Source organism: Podarcis melisellensis (genome assembly GCF_964234715.1).
Source record: "Podarcis melisellensis genome assembly, chromosome: 18".
Lineage (NCBI taxonomy): Eukaryota > Metazoa > Chordata > Lepidosauria > Squamata > Lacertidae > Podarcis > Podarcis melisellensis.
The window spans coordinates 1,059,993-1,077,379 of record NC_138536.1 but is presented as its reverse complement, the minus strand read 5'-3'; the positions used below and the strand labels follow the sequence as shown (position 1 = coordinate 1,077,379).

Below are 17,387 nucleotides of genomic sequence, written 5' to 3'. Positions count from 1 at the left end.
CACCATTCTGCTGCAGTTAAGTGCGGCTGAAATCAGAGGGTCAGTCTTAGGCAGAAAGTAGATACAATGCAAGCAGCACAATGATATTATGCATTTCGCTTCGAATTCAACGGAACTTCTTCCCTGGCAGGCGTGCATCAAATTCCGGGCTTAGGCTGCGTGAATCTCTCCTTTATTTCTATTTTAAACACAAAACTATTATTGGAAAGATGAGAGCTTGGGCATTAGTAAAGGAATGCCGTTATGTGGCATGCCGAATTTGGACTTTTTTCTTTTTGGGTTGTAAGCAGGGGATGGGGAAAGGTTTCCTAATTACGCCTGCCTTACCAGACAAGGGGGTCCTATCTGTCAAAGCAGCAATGTGATCTTTTCTCATGAGAGCAGGAGTCTCCACTCTACTTTTCTTTATTAAGTCGCATTCCTGTCTCCAACCTGCTTCCCCCAAAATTAAACGTACTGATCTAACTTAAGCGCTCAGTATTCCTCCCTCAGTTCGGAAGTCTTAGATTAATACACTTTATTACAAAGGACACGTGCACACGTTTCCCGGGAAAGTGTCTTAACTGCATACCCTCTTCCCTTTTAGCGCTGTTCCGCATGGGATGCGCATTATAACCTCAACTGCAGAACCAACCATTGCTTTTCCTTTTTCATTGCCAGTCTGCAACAACTACCTGCAAACCTGCGGCTTTATTTGGGGTGCCAACCCACAGGCAGGCAAAGTTCGTTTGAGGGTTCTTAAAAGGTCTTAAACGATTTGTTGCTCTCTTATTAGCCGTAATCAGGACTGCGGGGCATGCATTTTAGATCTCGGAACCAGAGCTGAGGTTACTGCAATCTGGTTTTATTTAAATTGCCTGCTCCTCCACCCCCAGCCTTACAATATGTATTTTTTATACTTCTATAAACTACCTGGAGCACTATTTTTAGTTAGGAAAGCAGTACCAAGTAGCAGAACAACTCTGGCCTGGAATGTTCCCGAATGAGGCTCTGCGCAGGTGTAGAACCCATTAAACGCAGCTGCACACGGCCATTAAAAAGAACAAGTTGTTTTTAAAATGACAAGAAGCCTTTTAAGCAAAACAAAACAAAAAACTTGCTTCGGCAATTTTAGACTATGAAAAGGAACAGGTACATGCTTCAGAATACTGTTTTAGCGGTACTGGAATTGCACCATATGAGAAATAAGTTCATTACAATCAAGTACCAGACCACCCCATTCTTGCAGATTTTTTTTTTAAAATGTCATCTTTTGACACACTGTTGTGAAGCATCAGATCAGACAGACAAATTTTCAATCTTTATTAACCGGGGTGGGTGGGGACGGGGAGGCCCTGGAAGGCTTTTTAATCCTCTAGTTAATTAAATTCTATTTTTTTGAGGGGGGGAGGGAGTGAGATAAGAAGAGAGAAATCTGATGGAACAGAAAGAAGAAAAGAAATGGACATCAACAATGATTACTGACATACCGTGGGGATACATATTCATTTGAGGGGACAGAAGCACTCAACTGCCATTAATTTTGAAAGATCTTTTTTTTTTCAGAACTCTCTAAAGTTATACAGAATGAACTTTAAAAAAAAAAAATCTAATGGAAGAAGTTGGAGGTGCAATTGGGACCAAGCTGATGGGTTCCACGTGAACTGTCAAGAAATATTGGGAAAGAGTTGGTTAAAGTAATAACAGAAATCACTGGATACAAATTTTACATTGAATCCTATTGCGACCCCTCCTTTTTGGGATATCCAATATAACGCTACCTACGGCTGATATAAAGGCTTAGCTAGCATGGAATACCCTGGGCAATATAATTAGATAAAACACAGTAGGATTAGGCTGTATGAAGGTAGGCAACAAGAAGTATTCCAAGAAAAGTGGTCTTTATTGACTAATTATCGGAACAAAAGCTCTTCACATTCTGTTAACCCTAGTATTTTGGAACGGATTAACATTTATGTCGGTGTTTTACTCCTCTCCCTTTAACTATCTACTGGAAGTGTTTCGCCTGGTGATGAGCAGTAATGATTTTAAAACAAAAAACAAAAAAACAAAAAACAAAGCAAAACCAAGAGAGGCAGAGGAAGAGAGAGAGAGAGAGAGAGAGAGAGCGCAACACACAGCACAGACCTCCAACCATGTCAGCTCTTCCTAACCTACCTGAATCTCTGAGCCTGGTGGTGGACGGGGCCCCCGAACCGTCTGGCCGGGGAGTGGTACAGCTGCGACAGCAGTGCTACGTTTTTGTTCTGGTTGGGGTTGGCGGCGAACTTCACCGTGATTGGTTCAGAGGAGCCGGGGGGCTTGTGGCCGTTGAAGTTCGAAATGGCCTCTTCGGCTTCCGAGCGCTTGTCGAACCGGATGAAAGCCACCCCTCTGGACAGACCTTGAAACCGAAGCGACAAGAACACAGAGTTAAGTGCGTCTCCTCCGCTCCCCCCTAAAATGTGCCCAGGTTGCCTGGAACAAGGCTGCACAGCAATGGGGGGGGGAGGAGTAACAGAAACCAACCTCCATCTGGCTGCCTTTTGCCAGCCGGCAAAGACAATCCAACTGCCTAAGTACCTTCCATAAATCTCATCTTCTATATCGGCAGCTGGCGTTTTTGATGCACTTCTTACAGTATTTTATAACATGGTTTTAAAATGTTTTCACCCTGAGCAGTGCACAGGCGCTAGAAGAGTGCTACGGAAATCTCTGTGCAACCAGAAATGTTAAGCGTGTCCCGCTTTGTGGACTTTGATGGGAGATATAAAACACTCGCTTAACTTGACTTTGGCAGAGGCAAGTTCCTAGAGAGAGCACATGTTGTTGTTCAGGATCTTGGAAGGGCTCCCAAAACGAACAAGATCAAAGCGCTTGTTGAGTGAGGGTGGAATCGTATTTGGTCAACCACCTAACCTGGACAAGAGTTCAAAAGCTATGCAAATCGCCTTAAGGAGGTTCATGGTTCGAGATGTCCAATGGAGGGATCTCTGAAACAGCAAATCTGTTCCAGTCATGGAGAGTCATCACTAGGGGAAAGTGCTCACAAGCTGAGTGAATTATTAAGGGGAGCTGGGGTGCTGGCCACCTCCACAAACTGTAGCCATACCGCCCTGCTAGCTAAGGTAAGAGTGAGAGGGGGAAGGGGGGGGAAGAGTTTCCAAGTGACAAATGTGATAGCCACTCTTGTGCAAAAGGAGCGAGTCAAAACTCCAGAGCTTCTAAAACAAAACCATTGCCGCCTTTCACACCTGTAGTTTGGTCAACCAGCACGCGCGAGTTGATAATGCGTCCAAACCGTGAAAACATGTCCTCAACATCTTTCTGTGTCATTGTCCGCGGCAGTCCGCTAATGTACAGGTTTGCGTCTTTGATAACCTCAGAGCTTGGGCGAGCATATGAAACCTAAAAGGAAAAGGAAAACCACTGGTTGGGCATGTGAATTCATCAAGGGTCCCTCCAGAAGTTCTAGCATCAATTCGGCCTCCTTCTTTTGCAGTTGCTAATGAGATCATCCCTGCAGTTTGGCCCAACTTCTACCCCTTTTTGGGGTAGCCATCTGTCCCGCAATGAGGACTTGGATAAGGTCACTTGCAACAACAGTGGCAGGTAGTATGCTGAGGCCATTTCCCCCTCACCTGACCGCCAGCTGGACGTGTTACTGCTGCTTATTGGGAGGGGCAAGGTGGAGGTGGTTCAACGCAACAAACACATGGGCGGAACCACTCTGGTGCCCCCGCCAGCGGGTCTGGAGCTGCAGCAACCTCGCCCCTCTACCTCCCAGAGATCGGGCACCAAGCTGTTCAAACTTGAGCGTTCAAATTTGGGGCAGGAAGAAAAGCAGCAGGTGCAATTTCTGTACGGATGGTATGCTCAGGGCTTCTAAACTCTACCACAAAGGTAATTGAAATTGCCTAAATCCGAGCTGTGCCGCGAAGCAACAGACTGAATGCCTGCAGGGCTGTTGTTTTTAAGAGAGCATAAATATGGGCATGGGAACTAATGGCACAGAGCTAATCACACATAAAAATGACCCTTGGGCAAGCCTTTAAGAACCTTCCTGGGTGTGCCCCTTTGGCCCTGTACACAATTTGCTCCCTATGCAGCTCTTGGAACACACTTCTATTCAGAGGCAAGACTACAATGCAGCAATTAAAAGTCAGGGTTAGCTTTCTCATCTGACAACCTCCTCCCAGCGAGGCTTTGGTAAGCCAAGAGAGCGAGCGACGCTTGGAAGGATACAAGCAGCTCATTCATGGGTGCGCGGCCGCCAGCACACGCAGTCACGCGATTCGACTCTCAAAGCAGCGACAGCTGTGTTGCTCAGATTGGGAGGCAGGTCAGGCCACCCCCTCACTTATTCCCCCCCCCTCACTTCTTCCCTGACCCGTGGCTTGTCCCTTTTGTCTTGTGAGCCATGCAGCTGGTAGAGAGCTACGCCCGACCGCTGTGCTGCCTTTAACATCTCCCCTTCCACAAAGGCGACAGGCGCACACATAGATATCACATTTAGGGCTGGAGGGTTGAGGCCACTAATTGGTTAGATTCGTACATCAGCACTTTAAAACGAATCAAATGTTCCCCCACCGTTTAGTCACTGCTTATAAAATTAATGCATGGCAGTGCCATCTTAAAAGAGGCTTTTCCTCACGAGAAGGGAAATGACTCGTCCATGATTATACCTGCTATGACACATGCATGTGAATTACTAGTGTTGCTGTTGTTAATTGAATTTATATACCACCCTATACCTGAAGGTCTCAGGGCGGTTCACAAGATAAAAGCAGAATGTAAAACCACAAACTACATAATCAAAATAAAAACAACAACCACCCAATAATGCATTTTAAGAGGGTATAGGTTGTCAATCAAATCAACCAAAGACCTTTTTTAAAGAGGAACGTTTTTGCCTGGCGTCTAAAGGTGTATAATGAAGGCGCCAGGCAAACCTCCCTGGAGAGAGCATTCCAAAGACAGGGAGCCACTGCAGAGAAGGCCCTGCTCTCGTGCTGCCACCCTCTTGAGGAAGAGGCATGCAAAGAAGTGCCCCAGAAGATGATCTGAGGGTCCGGGTCTTCATATGGAGAGAGGCAGTCCTTGAGGTATTACGCGGTCCTGAACTAAGCTTTCCCCTCTAGAACTACGGTTTCTCATAAGCAAACTTGCATAGTTTTAACCAACCAACTTGAAACATGAAATTAATCAGCCAAAATGTCTTGCATGCTATTGATTATATTAAAATACAGTACAATATGTAAAAAATGATATAATGTACACACTCTCTCTCTCTCTTCATCGTTCACATCGTGTATGATTAAGTAGGTTTAATAAATGTGTCCACTTTTAAATGTCACACAATTATTGGCTGTTTCTCCTGCAACTGACTAATAAATCTGCTCTGCTAGAATTCAGGTTTGCACATTTTTATTGAACATGTATACACTGCCTCCCTGTCCATTGAGTTCAAGACTAATGAAACAATAATGTAACATAAAACATTTTAAAAATATACATTCATGACCATTGTAGGGGGCGGAGGGGGGGGGAGAGAAAAGGGTTGGACAGTCAAAAATAAGCAAAAATTCTAGATGAAGACTGACTCCTGCTAGCCACAGTTGAGTCACTTTTACCTTGATAGTTTTGGACTGGAGTCGCAAGCCATTCAGCGTGTTTATGGCTCTTTCGGCATCTTTTGCTGTGACGTAGTTCACAAAGCCGTAACCCAAGCTGTGACCTACAGGGATGAAGGTTAATTAATTAAACACAGCCTTCTTGAAAGTAAGCGGGGAGGTGGCAGAGGAGAACCACTTTGCTTCAACACCCGTTAAAACGAAGCACTCCTTATCTGTACTAATTAGGGACCTGGTTTATTTTGCATATGAATGGCAAAAAAAGCCACGTAAAAAACTGCACTATAGGAGTTTCAGAAAATGAGGACCACTTACGTGGGGATTACGCAAGTGAAATCGCATACAGTAGGGAGCAACCCCACTTTAACAGGGAGGGCGTGCAGGAAGGAAGGGGAGAGACAGTGTGCACAGCCTTTGGAGTAGGGAGGCTTGGAAGCTGGCAACTCTCCCCCGGGATGCAGAGAGGCAGTAGCAGGGAGTGAGGTGGACCAGGCGATCATCAGGGGGATGAGGCTGGGCTAGGCAGGTTGACCTTCTCGTCCCCTCCCCTCTGCCCAAACCAGGGCCAGGAGAGGCAGAGCGGGCACCTCATTCCCAAGCGGGATATTGGGCCGCTCCGAGTGCACAAAGGCTCCACCCTGAGGCTGCTGAGCCACCCAGGCCATGGCATCCGGTGGCAAGCAGGGCAAAAGGGCGGGGAGGGCAGCCGAAAGCAGCTGCCACTACAGTACGTCCTCTCCCCACCTCCAGTGTTGCCATGGATGGGCAAGAGCGTCTGTGCTGCCCCAGCCAGAAGGCAGACAAGCAGGCAGTCGGAAGCCAAGCCAAGGCGCTGGGAGAGGCCCCCTGCAGTCTCCTCCCCTCCAGCAATTTCAAGGCTTGCGGGCTTCAAAGGTGCCATGGCCCCTTCCCTCACTCACAGTCCCGAGAAGGTAAGTCCAATCTGTTTGTTTATTTCGCATAAATGTGGTCAAGCACAAGTGCGATACAAGTAAGTGGGGGGCAGAGGGTGTCCTGTGTTTCAGGACAGGCTAAGTCTTATTTTTACCTGCCACTTTGTCTCGAATAAGCTTGGCGGATTCAACTTCCCCAATGCTGCAGAACAGGCTCCGTAATTCATCCTGGGTCATGTTCTGAGGAAGGTAGTTCACAATTAAGTTTGTCCTCCCGATATCGTCCCTGCAGTCTTCAGCCATGTGATCTTCATAACCATTAGACATTTTAATTAGAAAAGAAATCTGCCAAAAGGGAGAAAAAATACAAATTGTTCAGCTCTGCAGGTTCATGTGGTTAAAAAGAAAGAAAACCGGGAGGAGGAGCAGCATGCGACTGACCCAGTGTTTGAAATTCCCATGGGGCCGGGCGCATTATGCTACTGACACGGGTCCAATTGCAACAAAGCGGAGATTTCTGGGCACCATGTTGGCCCCTAACATCTCCATCGAGGTGGCTGACTCGCGTACCGCCCTCAATCACCACATCAAGCAAAGTGCAGAGCTGAGCACAGACCTGTGTACTGCACATCTGACTGCGCTGCAAGCCACCAGGGCCGCTATTCCAGTAAGGTGGTCTCAAATGGATAAATGACGATATCATCGATCACCACACAGCCTTCCTCAGCAGGTGAGCCAGGCTGCATCCAAGCAGGACTTTTGGTTGGGGGCTTGGCTGCCAAACGGTGGTATTCAGGACAATCCAAAGGATGGTGATGAGTCACAGTGAATACAACTAATCTGGGGCTGCCAGGCTGCCAACAGGCCAGCCAGGCAGCAGGAAAAACAGTATCAGCCTTGATTAAAAGGTAAAGGTACCCCTGCCCGTACGGGCCAGTCTTGCCAGACTCTGGGGTTGTGCGCCCATCTCACTCAAGAGGCCAGGGGCCAGCGCTGTCCAAAGACACTTCCGGGTCACGTGGCCAGCGTGACATCGCTGCTCTGGCGAGCCAGAGCCGCACACGGAAACGCCATTTACCTTCCCGCTAGAAAGCGGTCCCTGTTTATCTACTTGCACCCAAGGGTGCTTTCGAACTGCTAGGTTGGCAGGCGCTGGGACCGAGCAACGGGAGCGCACTCCGCCACGGGGATTCGAACAGCCAACCTTTCGATCGGCAAGCCCTAGGCGCTGAGGCTTTTACCCACAGCGCCACCCGCGTCCCCATCAGCCTTGATTAGGGTCCAGAAATTGTATATTCATGGGGGTGTTAAGAGGGTTGATGGAGGACCCTCGACGACACACTTTAAAATGTTTAAAAGAAGAAGGGGCCTTCTTGGGCTTGTCAACTTAGAAAACGAGCCCATCTAGGAGAAGAAAACTTTTGATCCTAACCCTTCGCAGCCTTGCAGAATATTGGAAGAAAAGGCTAAGGAGTAAACCCGACACAAATCTGGAGTAGAGACTCTTAAGAAGGTTGGATATCTTCTTGCGTGCCGCCTCCTGGCAACACCTGCAGCCAAGCTACTGCCAAACACATTGCTCTGCTTTCCTTCGGATGCCGCCAATGAGGCCAGGAGGGAGGTCTTGTCGTCTGGGCAGTCCAGGACCTCCACACACGCTGCCCAGGCTTACACCATGGGGGGGGGGGGAGTCCCCTTCAGTGTTGCTAACGCTGCGGGTTGACTTCAACCCACGAGGCGCACTCCATTGTCTCTCAAGACAGACAGATGCTGCAAACAGCAGCAGCAGCAGCAGCAACATGGTGGTTTCTGTATGCAAATGTGCAAAGATTTAGGAGTTTTCTTCACCAAAGCTGGTAGTAGCCATAGCACCAAATGAAGGGGAAGTTGCAGAAGGGAGGGCATGCAGCAATTTGCCTGGGAGGAAGGTCAGAGGGAGTGTTTAGTTCCCCCGTCTTCTGCCCACCACGATGAACCATGGCACCTGCACCAGCTCTATGCTGGGTTGCACATTACCTTCTCCCTTCTTTGAGTTACCAGGCCTGGGAGCTCTCACAGAGATGTCCTGCATTGAGGCAGCAGTTCTGCCTAAATGCTTCCTACCAGCTCAATCTCACTTCCAGCTGAAGGAGAGCAATGGGGGGGGGGGGAGATGCTGTGTGAGGCGTGCAATATCCACAGAAAAGTGGCCTCCAGGAGAGGCAATTAATCACCCCCCAGCCGTTTTTGCCCTGGATGTCTCTCTTAAAGCAAAGGTTCCAATCCTACACCCGCCTTGTGGTGGGACATGGCCGTTAAGCAGTAAAGTGGGGAGCAGAGAGGAACCAGAGTATGCCTCTCCACCGCTTTTCTTTTTAGGTGGTCAGCAGCACTCCAAGTTCCCAGATGAGTCAGGTGGGCTAGAACGCATCTCCCACAGCAGAGAAGGTTTGGAGGAGAGAATTTTAGTTCTGCCTACAATATTCCTGAGCCAACTTCACAGCCTGAAGCAGGACCATCACATCTCTAGGTAGCTCCTTTTGGCAAAAATCACAGAAGCCCCCCAAACCCCAAATACTGTGATATAAAAAGTAGAATGAACATATATAAGTAGTAGCCACTGTTGTGTAACAAACATTTCTCCAAACCCATCAATTTATAACAATGAGATAGCCTGTTATTTTGCCTCTCACTAGGGTTTTTGTTTGTTTGTTTCCCATGCTTTTGTCTGCTGTTTCTCATACTCTTAGGGACCTTCTCCCTTTTGGTTGTTTCTCTTGGCAAAGCGCTTAAATTAGACCCCCCCCCCCAGCACTAGCTCCAAAGGAACCAGTCTTGACAGTCCTTGTCTAATAGCATACTCTGATCCTCTGAAAGGAAACAAGGAAGAAAAGAGGTCAGGCCGTCTCAGCTTGTTCAAGCCTAGCGTACCCGATAAGAGCAAACAAATTGAGATTTAAAACAAGAACTTCCTGGCCGTAATGATTTCCAGGTGAACCTGTCAATCTGAGGCATCACTTTGGAGTCGTCATTTCCTTCTCCATTCAGTACAAATACACACGCACGCTACGGAACCAGGGCTAATTCACATCAATCTCCCAGTGCACAAAAGCTCGTTTCATGCTCAAGGGTGAGAAAGAGGAAGTGAAAATCACTGGAGCCGATGATGGACAAAATGCACGATTAAACAGAAGAAGCCTTTCAGTGAAGGAAACCACTCCACGTTAGAAACTTGAAATTCTGCCGCTCGCTAATTCTCAATCTGCTGCTTTGGTATTCCTGCTTCTTCCCCTCATCTCAAAATGGAAATACCAATGTATTTTAGGGCATTTAAATTCCTGTATAGGCAAAAACAGACTGATTATTTGAATAAATATATTAATCCTGTTGTACCCTTCCTCAACTTTAACTATATTTGTCAGTTCCATCATATTTGCTTCAACTATATTCATACATCCCAAAGAGAAAGGAGCAAATCACCAGAAAAGGGTGGAGACCCACGTTCAGGGAGACTAGTCAGGAAGTTTCCTGGATGGACCTGCATCAGTTACTCTCTCTCAGCCCAGGAGAAGCAACACGGTGACCCCTTGATATCATGAACCCTGACTGACCACTGACCCTGCTGGCTGCTGGAGCACCTGCGAGTTGTAGACCAACGAAACCTAGAGGGCACTACATTAACTATCCTGTCTTGGCGTAACCCAACTTACAGGGCTGCCGTGAGGATAAAATGAGAGAGGAGTGTATTGCAAACAGTGCAATGCTCTAAACATCTGTTTCAAACCACTGCTGTAGTAGTTGATTGTGTGTGTGTGTGTGTGTGTGTGTGTTTATATTTATATTTATATTTTCTTCCTCCCAAACTGGCTTGCATAGTAAAACAACATAAAATACACTCATTTAAAACTGAAGGATCACTAGGAAGCAATTTTGAGCACTTCAAAACCCAACATAAATGCTGCATATTGTTGTTTTTAGTTGGGTGGCTTAGAATGAAGCACATTTTTAGCTTAGCAATACGAATACTGACCTACCTCATAGGGCCCCGTAAGGATTACTGAGATGCACTTTGAACAATGTTTACCATTTCCCCTTTATTTTCCTCATCTTAAGGAATGGTTTCTTAGATTTAATACAGTACAAGTAATAGTTTATTATTTATACCTCACCCATCTGGCTGGGTTTCCCCAGCCACTCTGGGTGGCTTCCAACCAAATATTAAAAACACAATACAGCATTAAGCGTTAAAAACATCCCTAAACAGGGCTGCCTTCAGATGTCTTTTAAAATATAATCGCTTATTGCCTTGACATCTGATGGGATGGCGTTCCACAGAGCAGGTGCCACCACTGAGAAGGCCCTCTGCCTGGTTCTCTATAACTTCGCTTCTCACAGTGAGGGAACCGCCAGAAGGCCCCTGGACCTGGACCTCAGTGTCTGAGCTGAACCTTGCAAAGCTGTTGTCTGTCAATAATGTGTGTGTGCGCACCTGAAATGCTCACCTGTGCATGTGTACACAGTAAGGCCTCAAAAAGGCCAAGCCTTTGGGTTGTGCCAAATGATATTCTTACTCAGGGTAGATTAAACTTCCACTCATGTATTATTCCAATAGGTCTGCTCCAAGCAGCTGGGACGAAACCCCACTGCTGCTATTGCAATTGGCTCGCACTATGCTCAAATTCCTTCCCTGCGAGGGAACAAGCTGCCATCAAAATCATCCAACACCCCCGCCGCAAAATTGCAAATCAGGTTTATTATCAAAATTTACAGACTTCCAGCTGCAAATCAAACGAAAGCCATTGAAACATCTCCAACACAACGGAAGCTTCAAGCGGGTTCCACCCCAACCCGCCCTCCCCTGCAAAAAGAATCCAGCTGAAAACTCAACTTTGATTTTGCTCACTGCAAATTTTGATAATAAACCTGATTGCTGTGTGGGGTGTGTGTGTGTGTGTACGATTTCAATCACAACCGTGACTCCCTGCACACACACCCAAATTCAGCCGGAAACGCAACTTTGATTTCTTCTGTGCAAATTTCGATAATAAACCTGGGTTTGCCATTGGTGGTGGGGGAGGGGTTTGAATGTGACGGATTTAGATGGCAACCGCGACTCTGATTTTCCTGCACCCCCCCTAACACCCCCCCCCCCGTTTGCAAAAGCAGCAAGGCTGGTCCTCCTTGCAAAAAGCAGAAGCCTAAAGACAACAATAGCAATCAATAATAATAATAATAATAATAATAATAATAATAATATGCTGATGATGCTGACGCTGGCTATAATAATATGATCATCCACCACTGCAATCATAATATGATGATGCTGCTGACAGTAATAATATGATCATCCAGCACTGCAATCATATGATGATGACAATAATAAAAAGATTATGATAATATTATGGTAATATGATTATCCACTGCTGCGATAATAATATGATGATAATAATAATAATTGTAATAATATAATAACAGCTCCAATCATATGATGACAATAATAATAATAATAATATGATGATGGTGATGATAATAATAATAATTGTAATAATATAATAACAGCTCCAATCATAATATGATGACAATAATAATAAGATGATGATGATAATAATAATAATAATTGTAATAATATAATAACAGCTGCAATCATAATATGACAATAATAATAATAATGATAATAATAATATGATGATGATAATAATAATATGATCATCCACCGCTGCGACCAGCCTGGCAGGCCGCCCTGCCTCCCTTCCCCGCCCTAACAAAAGACTCCGCGCTCCCCTCCCCTCCCTCGTGCCTTTCTTTCTCTCTTTTTTGGGGAGGGGGGGTGGGAGAGAAAGAGGGGGGGAGGGCGCTGCCCACGTTCTCCGCGGCCCCGCCCCCTCCGCGCAGGCCCCGCCCCCTCCTGCGTCACCGGCCGCGCAGGCCGCAAGGCGAGCCTGGCCCGCTCTCACTCTCGCCGCCGCGGCCTCCTCCTCCTCCTCCGACCAACCGCCTCTTCCCTCAGCGGCGGAGGCGGCGGCCTCACCTGACGACGTCCGGGGGGGGGGGACGGGGACGACGAAGCGGGGAAGGAGGGCTGGGGCGAGGCGAGGCGGCGGGCCGACGAAGCTGAGGGTCCCTCCGGCCGCGCGACGAGCCGCTCCGCTCCCTCAGTCGGCAGAAGCAGCAGCAGAGGGAGGGAGGGAGGGAGGCGGGCTCCGGCAGCGGCCACGCCCACCCCGACGCCCGCCCGCCGACGCTCATTGGACGCGGCGCGTGCGCCCGGCGAGCCCATTGGACGGCCGCCGCGCCGGTTAAAGGCGCGCTGTGGGGGAGGGAGGGGGGAAAAAACGGACGCTCGCCGAGCGGCGGCTCGTCTTCGCGCCCGCGCATGCGCAGAGGGCCGCCCTCCTCCTCCTGCTCCCCACCTTTTTTTGGGGCGTGGCTGCGCGCTTTTTTTTCCCCCAGCAGTCACGCGCTCCGAACCATCTCCCCGCGGGACGCGCGTTCACACGTTACGTTTGCAGCGGGCGTGAAACCCGAGGCTTTTTGTGGGTTAAAAAACAACACTCCCCACCAACCTCTTTTTCCGGCGGAGCGTCAACACGCAAGCATTTAAATGCGTTAAAAATAATCATAAAACACGGATTACACAGGCCTAACAGTAATCATCCGGAGCCCACGTTTTTTTAAAAAATTAAAAAAAAATGTGGTATGTCTGCTCTGCCCACGTGCACACGCAACCCTTCCCCTCTGCAAAAAAGAAAAATGATTTTCAGTAAAACATCATAATATAATGATTATTATTTAAATTTGCATAGCGCCCTATACCTACAGGTCTGTAGACTGTGTAAAAAGACTGTATTTAGATGCCCCAGAGATTATGGGTGACGTGAGAAAGCTCAAACCCTTATAGGAAACCGGCCCTTTTTTAAAGGTTGGCTTGCATTGATTAAATGGTTCGTTTCATCACATTACGCACAGGCTGGTACTGTATTATTTTCCTACCATCATCATAGATGAAACTATACAATTTTGTAAGACATTAATTGTTCGTTGGTGGTATTGGGGCTTTTTTAAATCCCTGTAAGGGCAAATAACCTAAAAAGTGACTTCTTTTTTAGAAAATCTAATTAAAAGTAATTAATTGAGTCATGCGCGCTAGAACCCTGCTCATATGATCTGAGGCATAATTGAGATATTGGAAGGGAAAGAAAGCTGCCTGCCGTGGCTAGAAAAGGCCGATTAAAACATTTCCCCCCCTCCATTTCCTTTAAAAGATCTCTATCGCAGGAACACAGGTGTGGTGAAACAGCTTAGATAAATAACATTTGGACAACAAGGATGTGCAAGATAATTATTCGGATGCTTTAAGGCTCTTTAGAAGATCTGAATCTACCAGTGCTGGTTTGAAATCTCTTAAGGAAATTTATTATTATGTCCATAGTACAACCCAATGTAAGCTTTCAGGACCCATGGGCCATATACCAGACATAGGCAAACTCAGTCCTCCAGATGTTTTGCGACTACAACTCCCATTATCCCTAGCTAACAGGACCGGTGGTCAGGGATGATGGGGATTGTAGTCTCAAAACATCTGGAGGGCCAAGTTTGCCTATGCCTGCACTATACATTCGGAGCAGGACCATTCTGTATAAAACAATCATGGCTTCCTCTCTGGGAACTGTAGTTTGTTCAGAGCTAACGCTATTCTAGGCTGCATCCTCAGAAGTGGTAAAGGTAAAGGGACCCCTGACCGTTAGATCCAGTCGTGACTGACTCTGGGGTTGCAGCGCTCATCTCGCTTTACTGGCCGAGGCAGCCGGCGTACAGCTTCCGGGTCATGTGGCCAGCAGGACTAAGCCGCTTCCGGCGAACCAGAGCAGCGCACGGAAACGCCATTTACCTTCCCGCCGGAGTGGTACCTATTTATCTACTTGCACTTTGACGCGCTTTCGAACTGCTAGGTTGGCAGGAGCAGGGACCGAACAACGGGAACTCACCCCATCACGGGGATTCGAACCGCCGACCTTCTGATCGGCAAGTCCTAGGCTCTGTGGTTTAACCCACAGCGCCACCCGCGTCCCTATTTATTCTGCCTATAAATATATTCTGCCTATAAATAGTCCTAGTCCCTATTTATTCTGCATTGGTCAGACCACACCTGGGATACTGTGTCCAGTTCTGGGATGTTGACTGACCGAACCCAAAGCGTGTTCATTACTGGTTCCTCAACATCCTTGGAAAAAATGACCAGTGGGGTCCATATGGTTCTGTCTGGGCCGGTTGTTGTTCATCGTCTTTATAAATTTGCGGGCGACATCAAACTGGTAGCCAGTGTCTAAAATCCCTGGTAGAGGACAAGAATCCTGAGATCACATTATGGGTAGCCAAATTCTGTGTGATTGCCATAAATCTTAGGGAACAAACTGTGCTATCATAATGATTAAGATTTTAAATGATAATTTCAGGTTATATGTTAGTGACTAAGTTTTAATTTATATATTTTTTACTGTTGCTATATCTGCATTGTCCCTGTTATACCTAATTGCAAATTCAAAAGTACAGTGGTGCCCCGCAAGACGAATGCCTCGCAAGACGAAAAACCCGCAAGACGAAAGGGTTTTTCGGTTTTTGCGACGCTTCGCTAGACGATTTTCCCTATGGGCTTGCATCGCAAGACGAAAGCCCATAGGGAAATCTCGGGGACCGCCAGCATTTTAAAAGCCCCCGGGACAGCGGAGGACTTTTCCGCTGTCCGGGGCGATCTTAAAATGCTGGCGGGCGGCAGCAAAGGCTTCGCTGCCGCCCGCCAGCATTTTAAGATCGCCCCGGGACAGCGGAAAAGTCTCCGCTGTCCCGGAAAGGCAGGCGGGGGGGAAGCAAAGACTTTCGCCCCCGCCAGCCTTCAGAAGAGGTCGGGGGACAGACTGTCCCCAGACCTGGTCTGAAGGCGGTTCGGTTTCCATAGGAACGCATTAATTGATTTTTAATGCATTCCTATGGGAAACCGTGCTTCGCAAGACGAAAAACTCGCAAGACGAAAAGACTTGCGGAACGAATTAATTTCGTCTTGCGAGGCACCACTGTATCCCTATTGTGTTCTATGACTTCCTTAATATCGTATGTGGGCTGGAACCGGTCTGTGACCGAAATAATAAAATTCACTTATTCGGGAGGGGTAGCCAACGCCACAGAAGACAGAATCGGGATTCAAAATTACCTTAAGAGAACTGGGTGCAAGCTAACAAAATGAATTTCCGCAGGGACAAGGGTCAGGTTCTGCACTTAGGCTGGAAGAACCAGATGTGCAAATATAGGACGGGGGACACCTAGCTAGACCCATAAAAAGGATCTGGGGGTCTCGGTGGACCGCAAACGGAACGTGAGCCCACCGTGTGATGCAGCAGCAAAAAAAGCGACTGCTATTCTAGGCTGCACCCAGATCAGGGGAAGTCCTAGTGCCTCTCTATTCTGCCATGGTAAGACCCCACCTGGAATCCTCTATCCAATTCTGGGTAACACAATTTAAAAAGGATGTTGACAAGCTGCAAGGTGGGCAGAGGAGGGAGACCGAGATGATCAAGGGTCTGGAAACCAAGCCCGATGAGGAACTGTTGAAGGAGCTGGGGATGTTTAGCCTGGAAAAGAGGAGACTGAAAGGAGATAGGAGAGCCATCTTCCAATATCTGATGGGCTGTCCCATGGAGGATGGAGAAAGCTTGTTTTCCCACTTACTTGGTTGGAAAGCCCATTGAATTCAATGGGACTTCTGAGCAGACATGGTTAGAACGGCAGCCTTCATTTGTTAAGCTGAAAGCCGTCCCTGGTGGAAACCATAGTGGTTGTTTCCAAATAAGTTTGTATATTTTGTGCATGCAAAATTGCTAAAAAGCAACAAGCATCAAAATGTAAGCAATAAAATAAGTGCAGAAAAAATAACATGACGTAATATAGCTGTAACCAAGTTATCGCAATCATGGTAAAAGTAACGCCTGTTATACAGTTACCCTGCTTTTGGAAGAAGCAAAGATTTTAACATAATTTATGTTCGGTAATTGTAGCATTAGGAATTCAGCATGGCTGCAAAACTCAGGAGGGAACACAAAGTAAATTCCATCCCACGTTTATTTGTATTAATTAATAATATATATACTTTTTTCTTATTTGTATTAGTGATAATACACAGGTAGGGGTGAGATCTACTGCTCCTAAACAGCCATTTCTTTATTTCCCTGTAACCAAACTCTAAATGATTTTATTGCTGTCGTCAGCCATGCAAAAGTTTTCAAAGGAGAGAAATAAGCTAAACACCTTTTTTCAGCTACATCAGTTTTTCATCTGACCACAAAGATAATTCCTTTGGGGTTGGAGTACGATTGTACTATTTACTGGAGCATTAGTGTATTTGTATCATTTTCTATGATTACATGTCATCTGCATTTTAAATTTTCTCTCGACGGTCAAAAAGGCCTAAGAGTTGTCAGGCCTGAAAGCACATATACCTCTAGGGCCCAGGAATCAGGTCTGCTTTGGGAAGGCTGTGTACAAAATAGGCTGTACTCAGAGTAAAACCACGGAAATGAATGCACCCAGTTTAGTCAGGTCTATCCATTTCAACCGGTCTAGCCGGGAATAGGGCTAATGGCTCCCCGTTTGCAGGATGCTATCCCCAGGGAGGTTTGCCTGCTGCCGCCTTCCTTATACACCAGTTGAAAAACATTCCTCTGGAACCAACACTGTGCTGTGGAAGAGGGGGCTATCTCTGTTTTTATGTTTATCGTGTCTTTTTTATATTTTAATTTTATGTTGTGAGCCTCCCATAGTCTACAACTATGGTATATTAATAACAGTAATGATGACAATGATGGGTGCCACCTGCACCGAACACAGATAACTAGGCAGTGCAAAATGACGTCAT

At 46.9% G+C, this 17,387-nt stretch overlaps 1 protein-coding gene across 1 annotated transcript in view; it reads right to left on the bottom strand.

Moving 5' to 3' along the window:
• The window catches only part of ELAVL1 (ELAV like RNA binding protein 1), a 29,874-nt gene that overhangs the window by 11,329 nt on the left and 1,158 nt on the right, over positions 1-17,387 (bottom strand). The window contains exons 2-5 of the mRNA XM_081895943.1: positions 6,661-6,850; positions 5,613-5,716; positions 3,234-3,387; positions 2,158-2,383 (exon numbers count right to left, since the gene is read on the bottom strand). Coding sequence (XP_081752069.1) covers positions 2,158-2,383; positions 3,234-3,387; positions 5,613-5,716; positions 6,661-6,832 — 656 coding nt within the window. The 5' untranslated portion in view covers positions 6,833-6,850. The remainder of the gene's footprint in view (positions 1-2,157; positions 2,384-3,233; positions 3,388-5,612; positions 5,717-6,660; positions 6,851-17,387) is intronic.